Source organism: Oncorhynchus gorbuscha, unplaced genomic scaffold, assembly GCF_021184085.1.
Source record: "Oncorhynchus gorbuscha isolate QuinsamMale2020 ecotype Even-year unplaced genomic scaffold, OgorEven_v1.0 Un_scaffold_602, whole genome shotgun sequence".
NCBI classification, from domain to species: domain Eukaryota; kingdom Metazoa; phylum Chordata; class Actinopteri; order Salmoniformes; family Salmonidae; genus Oncorhynchus; species Oncorhynchus gorbuscha.
This window is the reverse complement of record NW_025745439.1, coordinates 347,501-357,500: the sequence shown is the minus strand read 5'-3', so window position 1 is coordinate 357,500 and position 10,000 is coordinate 347,501. Positions and strand designations below refer to the sequence as shown.

Sequence of the window (10,000 nt, the reverse complement as noted above, 5' to 3'; positions counted from 1 at the left end):
CCGCCCTCACCAAAGAGGCTAATTTTATAATCCATATGTTGTGGGAGATATATAGGATCTGTCAGTGGCCTATATTGTCAAGTCTTGTGGTGCAGTCACAGTGTGTTTTCTTGGAGCAAAACAGTGGGGATGTGGCACACTCAGGTGGGTGTGGTGGCCAACTCAACTTAGCTCACACAGATGTCCACATAACACAGTGCCCCACAGACACAGCCTTAGCAGACCCTGCCCCTGCCTGGGCGGAGGGCTCAGTTTACAGCTGGCCTGGCTGCAGCCTGAGTTTCTCTCCCATTTCTGGTAGCAGTTCATTGCTCTGCAGACTACAGCCATTCTTTCTGGTAGCAGTTCATTGCTCTGCAGACTACAGCCATTCTTTCTGGTACCAGTTTATTGCTCTGCACACTACAGCTATTCTTTCTGGTACCAGTTTATTGCTCTGCAGACTACAGCTATTCTTTCTGGTACCAGTTTATTGCTCTGCACACTACAGCTATTCTTTCTGGTAGCAGTTCATTGCTCTGCACACTACAGCCATTCTTTCTGGTAGCAGTTCATTGCTCTGCACACTACAGCTATTCTTTCTGGTAGCAGTTCATTGCTCTGCACACTACAGCTATTCTTTCTGGTAGCAGTTCATTGCTCTGCAGACTACAGCTATTCTTTCTGGTAGCAGTTCATTGCTCTGCAGACTACAGCACGTCGTCAGTTCAACCCCATTTCTGCATTCAAATCAGTGGAAGTTAGTTGACACATGGAAACATGGTTTTCCATCATTTTATTTAGCAGCCCTGAGTACATTTTTAGATTGAATGTATTAATATTGCAGTGCAACGTTATGCCTTTTGCCCGACATGTGACAGAGGCAAATCGGTGTCATAGAAAGGAGAACGTTGGGGTGAGTTTCCCTGTTTACTTTGAAGACCGAGGTTAAATCGGGACACAAACACTAAATGCAACGGCCACACGGGCGTACATGCACACAACTATAAGATTACATCCTTGAACATGTGCGTCCTCAAAAACAACAAACGGATGCATACAGCTCCTCATTCTGTTTTCACTGCATTGCTACCAAACGAGCACATCCCAGGCCTTCATATAATATGCACTTATAACCAAGCGACTGTTTTCATCCATCCCCAAAATGGCGGCTGATGTCGGCCTTATTTACACACCGGTCCTGTCCCGGCTCTAGTGATGATTTGTCAATCTTATACTGACAGTTTATATGACATTCAAAGTCATGTGTCTGTTGTTGCTGTATGAGGCAAGTCTGGTGCAGGACTGTGCCTCCCTGCCGGACCTCTTTGGGCCTCTTTCACCCGTGCCTCGCTTAAGGAAACCATGGAGTGTCGCCTCGTGCTTTGCCTGTCCCCAATTTGCACATGTTTCAAATTTGAATAGGACTACTTCCTTATACAGGAGATAAAGCATTTCCTCTCCCCTGGCGTCGGATGGTGAAAAGGGCTTGTCAGCAGCGTCTGTAGGCCGAGCCCCTCCCCCTTCCACTGAGCATGGCCAGTGAGAGGCCTAGGGGCAGCACACATAACACAGTGTTATGGGCAGATGGGTATCATCATTAGGCACCAAACGGAAGAAAACTGACTAAAACCAGGAGAGACTACCTGGACTTGTCCAGTCAAAAAGGCAAGTTGTTCATTGCAAAAATGTTTTTCAAGTGTTTTCGGTTGTGTGTCCTAGTGAACATAACCCCGGATACTATGACGATGGGTGACGGCCCACACAGGATAGGCTAGCATCAGCTCAAGCGTCTCATGCAGTGAGCTGTGGGGCAGTGGCGCCTACGCAGATTCAGGTCATCTTCCCGCTCCCATCCCTGCACATCTGTGGGAACCACGGCTGAAGTCGACAGTACAAGGGCACTTAAGAGGGATTGGCTGAAAAGAGTGGCGGACTCGACGGCAGGGGTCTTTGTGTTCGTGTCTTGGCTTGTTATTCCCTTGGCATCCTAGATGGTAGTTTCAGGGTATTATTGGGACAAGAACCAAGGGGTTTGTTTATAAAGATGAACTCCAGTGCTCTCATTCATTTCCATTGGCGGGTCGTCCTAATAGCCTTCCAAGCTCCCTGGCCTGAAATAGTATGCTGCAGTGTCGACACTGTAATGGAAAAGGAAAACTGTAAATTATACGGTAATTTGGGGTATCATCAACAGGGAAATACTTTAAAACATTTTACTGCAGCATACTGTACGTAATGGTGCATTGTGGGAAAATATTGTGGGCGGGGAAGTAATTACTGTATTTGGAATGGCACTGTAAAACCTTTTGACCACTCGTGGGTGGCAGGTAGCCTAGTGGTTAGAGCATTGGGCCAGTGGCAGGTAGCCTAGTGGTTAGAGCATTGGGCCAGTGGCAGGTAGCCTAGTGGTTAGAGCATTGGGCCAGTGGCAGGTAGCCTAGTGGTTAGAGCATTGGGCCAGTGGCAGGTAGCCTAGTGGTTAGAGCATGGGGCCAGTGGCAGAAAGGTCGTTTTAATATCTGAGCTGAAAAGGGGGAAAACATGTCGATGTCCCTTTAGTAAGGCACTTAACCCTCGTGCACCGTACTACTATGGCTGACTCTGTAAAACAACACATTTCACACTATCCGGTGCATCTGCCAGAAAATATATGGTATGATGTTGTTGTTTCTGTCCCATTAACATATTTTAAGGTGTGTGTCATTACACAGTACTTGCTTTGATACATATTTAAATGACTATAGGTGCACTGTAATATGAAAGACAGAATTTGACTTAAGTTGCCACCGAGCTGTCCGTAAGCTACTGTCAAATTTACAGTGTAGGACTTTTGACATACACATACTGCTGTCCAGTCTAGTGTGTGTGTGTGTGTGTGTGTGCGTTTCTCCCTCTCACCATGGACAATTTTTGTCCTTCGTTGAGAGCTCTCTGACAGATTTCATACACACACACACATCGAGGGAAGAGGATTTAGTTTTCCACACGATGACGAATGCAGAGCTTTGTACAAAAACATAATAAAATAATAATATATATATATATATATATATAATCTATCCGATAAACAGAAATGGAGGTGTTTGGGAAAGGGGAGCGAGACTTCTTCTTCTTCTTAGTATTTAGCCTTCTTTCTGAATTTCCACTGCATTGTCCCAGAATGCACTGCGACAAGAGGTTGTTAACCTTCCAGCTTATGTAAAATAAATGCATGGCTGTATGCCTTATCTAATACTGGGAAATATGTTTCACCATTTGTTACACAAGAGTACTACAGCACTCCCATCTATTTTTGCATCCTTGCAGTGTTTGTTTGAGCAGCTGTTTTTACCTGACTGGCACTCCTGCACTGGCCCTCCTGCACTGGCCCTCCTGCACTGGCCCTCCTGGCGGTTTAGTCTAAGAGCACTTTGACGAGCTGAGTTGCAGTCAGACCACAAAGAGGGAATCTCTCTCTCTCTCCCCTCTCTCTCTCTCCCTCTCTCTCTCTCTCTCCTCCCCTCTCCCCTCTCTCTTTCTCTCTCTCTCTCTCTCTCTCTCTCTCTCTCTCTCTCTCTCTCTCTCTCTCTCTCTCTCTCTCTCTCTCTCTCTCTCTCTCTCTCTCTCTCTCTCTCTCTCTCTCTCTCTCTCTCTCTCTCTCTCTCTCTCTCTCTCTCCTCTCTCTTTCTCTCTCTCTCTCACACACACACATTTTCCAAGCATCAGCCTCTTGAATCTCTCCAAGCCTGATTAGGCCTGCAGAGACGCTGTGTGTAATTTCCACCAAATACTAGATGAACATGCAGAAATAAACATGAAATTCCCACGGGTCTGTAGCTAGGTTAGCTTATAAGACCTTAACACAATCAAGGACTCTATGGCCCTGTTACAATATCCACACTCGCATGCTACTTAGAATGAAGCAAGCAATGCATGTGGCCTGCAATTTCAGTAGAGTATGTAAGTAACATTGGAACGTATCCTACGTGTTCAACGCTGCAGAGCCGCCCATATAACAGCAGAGGAAGGACAACTGGGAAAGGGCTTGGTCCGAACAACATCCTCTTTATACCGCATGTTATGTAGGTCACACACTTCTTCTACCCTTTACGTCTCCATTTCATCTGTCCATCCGCTTACCAAACCGTTTGCTACTATCAAGACGTTCTCTCTCTGTCTGTCTCCTGACCTTCACCATGGGTCATGTTCATTATGTACCAAAACGGAAGAAAACATACTGAAACCGGAAAACTCTCCCTCAGAAGCTCTCGTCTTCATATCCCATCGAAAAATGTTTTCAAGCGTTTTCCCAAATGAACACAACCCAAGTGCGCATTCCCATCCTGCACCCTGGTCATGAGACGGTGTGTATTAATGACAGTGTCCAGAGTGTTACTACAGAGTAACTACAGAGTGTTACTACAGAGTGTTACTACAGAGTGTAACTACAGAGTAACTACAGAGTGTAACTACAGAGTGTTACTACAGAGTGTAACTACAGAGTGTAACTACAGTAACTACAAAGTGTAACTACAGAGTAACTACAGAGTGTAACTACAGTAACTACAAAGTGTAACTACAGAGTAACTACAGAGTGTAACTACAGTAACTACAAAGTGTAACTACAGAGTGTAACTACAGAGTGTAACTACAGAGTGTAACTACAGAGTGTTACTACAGAGTGTTACTACAGAGTTACTACAGAGTGTAACTACAGAGTGTAACTACAGAGTGTAACTACAGAGTGTTACTACAGAGTGTTACTACAGAGTGTTACTACAGAGTGTTACTACAGAGTAACTACAGAGTGTTACTACAGTGTTACTACAGAGTGTTACTACAGAGTGTAACTACAGAACTACAGTGTAACTACAGAGTGTTACTACAGAGTGTAACTACAGAGTGTAACTACAGTAACTACAGTGTAGTGTGTAACTACAGTAACTACAAAGTGTAACTACAGAGTAACTACAGAGTGTAACTACAGTAACTACAAAGTGTAACTACAGAGTGTAACTACAGAGTGTAACTACAGAGTGTAACTACAGAGTGTTACTACAGAGGGTTACTACAGAGTGTAACTACAGAGTGTAACTACAGAGTGTAACTGTGTAACTACAGAGTGTAACTACAGAGGTGTACTACAGAGTGTTACTACAGAGTGTAACTACAGAGTGTTACTACAGAGTGTAACTACAGAGTGTAACTACAGAGTGTAACTACAGAGTGTTACTACAGAGTGTTACTACAGAGTGTTACTACAGAGTGTTACTACAGAGTGTAACTACAGAGTGTAACTACAGAGTGTAACTACAGAGTGTAACTACAGAGTGTAACTACAGAGTGTTACTACAGAGTGTTACTACAGAGTGTAACTACTACAGAGTGTTACTACAGAGTGTAACTACAGAGTAACTACAGAGTAACTACAGAGTGTAACTACAGAGTACAGAGTGTAACTACAGTAACTACAAAGTGTAACTACAGAGTGTAACTACTACAGTGTTACTAACTACAGAGTGTAACTACAGAGTGTAACTACAGAGTGTAACTACAGAGTGTTACTACAGAGTTACTACAGAGTGTTAACTACACAGAGTGTAACTACAGTAACTACAGAGTGTAACTACAGAGTGTAACTACAGAGTGTTACTACAGAGTGTTACTACAGAGTAACTACAGAGTGTAACTACAGAGTAACTACATAGTAACTACAGAGTGTAACTACAGAGTAACTACAGTGTTACTACAGAGTAACTACATAGTGTTACTACAGAGTAACTACAGAGTGTAACTATCAGTTCCTAAAGCACTCATCCATGTCTCTGTTTATTTGCCCTTTCAGATCGTCACACAACGAGCTGGAGAAACACAGGTAAGATGACAGACAACACTGTGCTATATAGCCTGGTCACAGATCAGTTCATAGCCAATTCCTATAGGTCTATGAGACTCAGCGCTAGCCTGATCCCAGATCAATCAATCACATTTATTTATAAAGCCCTTTTTACATCCGCAGATGTCACAAAGTACTTATACAGAAACCCAGCCAGAATCCTGAAAACAGCAAGCAATGGAGATGTAGAAGCATAAGTAAGGAACCTAGGAAGAAACCTAGAGAGGAACCAGGCACTGAGGGGTGGCCAGTTCTCTTCAGTTAATAGCCAATTCCTATAGGTCTATTAGACTTGGTGCTAGCCTGATCCCAGATCAGTTTATAGCCAAGTCCTATAGGTCATTTAGACTCTGCTATACAACACAAACCGCCGGCTTCAACCTTCCCCACCCTCCTTCCTCCCCCTCTGTCTCTCTTGTTCATTTCCCTGGATGAACTGTATGTCTCTCGTGCAGACAGTCCCATGGTTTGCTTGGAAGGACTCCCTGTTCCCTAATAAACAAGAGGTGATGGGGTGAGGACTGTTGGTAAATGTCAGATGTATTCTTGTGGAGCTGAAGTTTAAAAAGGACATAGTAGACTGAAAATATCAAAATGTCCGGCCACTTGTTCGCGCAGTCCCCTCCCTTCACCTCTCTCGCTCCACCACCTCGGATAAAAGATAAAAGCGCATCAAAGATGAGGAGCCTTGGGCAGACGGATCATAATCGGATTTCCAAGGCAAACCTCCTCCGTGTCTGTTCATAGGGAGAAACGTGTTACCATGTATGGCAGGGGAATCCTGCCATTAATGTGATAATCCAGTGGCGGTTGGTGAAAGGAGGGGAGGGAGGCCTCGCCTGTCATGTCTCTCAGCTAGGCCTGTTGAGTCGCCCACTCACGTCCCAGAATGCATTGCACCTTTCTATCTATCTATCTATCTATCTATCTATCTATCTATCTATCTATCTATCTATCTATCTATCTATCTACTACTCTCTCACTCACACACACACACACACACACACACACACACACACACACACACACACACACACACACACACACACACACACACACACACACACACACACACACACACACACACACACACACACACACACACACACACACACACACACACACACACACACACACACACACACACTGGAGCCTGCATGGTACAACAAAGTGTCATTTTGCAAAGTGAGGGATGTAGAGGGATGTTTGAGGAGAATAGATGAAAGAAAAAAGTCAAGTGTGTTTTTGGACCTCTGTGTGTAGTTTTTTTTTGTCTTCTCCGACCCAGCTGATTTAGTAGTGTGGTGTTTCTTCTGTTCTATATGGAAAACAGACTGACTGACTGCTGCCTGTGCTTAGGATAGGACCAATAGAAAACAGACTGACTGCTGCCTGGGCTTAGGATAGGACCAATAGAAAACAGACTGACTGACTGCTGCCTGGGCTTAGGATAGGACCAATAGAAAACAGACTGACTGACTGCTGCCTGGGCTTAGGATAGGACCAATAGAAAACAGACTGACTGACTGCTGCCTGGGCTTAGGATAGGACCAATAGAAAACAGACTGACTGACTGCTGCCTGGGCTTAGGATAGGACCAATAGAAAACAGACCGACTGTGCCCTGTTAGAGTGTGCGTGTGAGAGGTGGAGTGTTTGTGTGTGTGTGTGTGTGTGAGCTGTCACTCGTGCTGACTGCTGAGAGCCAGCTCGGGGTTTGCCGGTCACATGACTAATGTGAGCGAGTAATAATTGACCTCTGCCGACAGCTCAGTGAAAAACATGTAAAGACATATTCCTCTCTCTGAGAGAGAGAGAGAGAGAGAGAGAGAGAGAGAGAGAGAGAGAGAGAGAGAGAGAGAGAGAGAGAGAGAGAGAGAGAGAGAGAGAGAGAGAGAGAGAGAGAGAGAGAGAGAGAGAGAGAGAGAGAGAGAGAGAGAGAGAGAGAGAGAGAGATTACTGCATGGTTGGGTTACTAAAATAGTTGCAGTCAGTTTCACATGCTGAAATGATAGTTGCAGTCAGTTTCACATGCTGAAATGTGTGAGTGCTGGTAAGCTCTTCCATAATCACTGTACTCATTTCCCTTACGATCAAATGTGGCCACGAGTTTCTGAAAAGTTGTCTTTTTTTTGTTTTGCTGAAGTGACGAACTTCCAGGTTTATGAATGCAACCTTCAATGTCACTGATGCAATAGATTAGAACAGGAGGTTGAGTGGTTAAAGAATGGTCATTTAGGTACTTCCACTTGAAATGCACACTGCAGGTGTCTGTAGATAGAAGGTCCTCTTGGGTGAAGTGGTTCACACTGCAGGTGTCTGTAGATAGAAGGTCCTCTTGGGTGAAGTGGTTCACACTGCAGGTGTCTGTAGATAGAAGGTCCTCCTGGGTGAAGTGGTTCACACTGCAGGTGTCTGTAGATAGAAGGTCCTCTTGGGTGAAGGGGTTCACAATGACGTGTGTCTGTAGATAGAAGGTCCTCCTGGGTGAAGGGGTTCACAATGACAGGTGTCTGTAGATAGAAGGTCCTCCTGGGTGAAGGGGTTCACAATGACAGGTGTCTGTAGATAGAAGGTCCTCCTGGGTGAAGGGGTTCACAATGACAGGTTTCTGTAGATAGAAGGTCCTCCTGGGTGAAGGGGTTCACAATGACAGGTCTCTGTAGATAGAAGGTCCTCCTGGGTGCAGGGGTTCACAATGACAGGTGTCTGTAGATAGAAGGTCCTCCTGGGTGAAGGGGTTCACAATGACAGGTGTCTGTAGATAGAAGGTCCTCCTGGGTGAAGGGGTTCACAATGACAGGTGTCTGTAGATAGAAGGTCCTCCTGGGTGCAGGGGTTCACAATGACAGGTGTCTGTAGATAGAAGGTCCTCCTGGGTGAAGGGGTTCACAATGACAGGTGTCTGTAGATAGAAGGTCCTCCTGGGTGAAGGGGTTCACAATGACAGGTGTCTGTAGATAGAAGGTCCTCCTGGGTGAAGGGGTTCACAATGACAGGTGTCTGTAGATAGAAGGTCCTCCTGGGTGCAGGGGTTCACAATGACAGGTGTCTGTAGATAGAAGGTCCTCCTGGGTGCAGGGGTTCACAATGACAGGTGTCTGTAGATAGAAGGTCCTCCTGGGTGAAGGGGTTCATTGGGCTTTAAAACAAAAAGGAGAACTACAGCACATTTATATAATTCAAATGCCAACTAAAAGTTGCAGTGCCTTTCGACCTCACTTGTCACAACGAGACAGTTGCCATAGAGAAGAAGAAGTGAACTCGGGGTCATGAAGGGCGCCGCTGTTTTCTTTTGTAGCGGGCCGCTGTTGACTAACTACCGTCCTGCAACGCTGTGGCAGCACTGTGGCACCGTGTCCCACAGGGGAAAGGCCTCGGGGACAGCATCGAGACAACGTTGAAATGCCTCAACTCTGGCTCAATCAACCTCATTTCCTTTCAAAAACAATCTCCTTTTCCCCCCCTTCATTTTTGATTCCCTTGTTTTCCTGTTCCCATGTCAGCGAGAAAAGAGGCCTGTGTGTGTCTGTAATAACAGGCTTTCAGGGAGAGGGGAGATGTTGTGTGTGTGAGGGTTTGCACCGTGGATCCCCAAACCCTGTCCAGACTTGTGTCCTCAAATTACATTATGGGAACGCATAGGTGTTAAAATGTGGAGGTGGTTCAGTTTCCTACTCCCTGCTGCAATAGTCCATTATTGTAGTGAAACTGTGGGCCGGTTGGCTCAAGGCATTGTTGTGTCTCTATTTCCTGTATCTTTGTTGATATTACGGTGATACCCTATTTGAGGGTTTTGCAAAAAACTACAATACAATTATTTTTCATTCCAGTCCATAGCCAAAGGAATTTAGCAAATGCTTGATTAATCCTGAACCTTTTCAATTATTCTCTGTGTTGGTGGATCTCTCTGGGAGGCTGATCCCTGTCGACCCACGATGGAAGGAGCCCTATAGTGCTCAGCCTCTCAGCTGTCATCCTGGTCCAACCCGTTTAATCACAGTATGACTGGGACTTCATCTGAGACAATCCCTGTATCTGTATCCACATAGCTCCGTGCGCACTCCCTCACGCCCTTAGGGCGAGGCTGTAATGGCACCCTATTGCATATGGGCCAAAATGAGTGCACTATATAGTGAATAGG

The 10,000-nt window shown here is 45.3% G+C and overlaps 1 protein-coding gene across 1 annotated transcript in view; it reads left to right on the top strand.

The window, feature by feature from the left end:
- mxd4 (MAX dimerization protein 4) overlaps positions 1–10,000 on the top strand; it is a 48,550-nt gene that overhangs the window by 1,665 nt on the left and 36,885 nt on the right. The window contains exon 3 of the mRNA XM_046334392.1: positions 5,807–5,836. Coding sequence (XP_046190348.1) covers positions 5,807–5,836 — 30 coding nt within the window. The remainder of the gene's footprint in view (positions 1–5,806; positions 5,837–10,000) is intronic.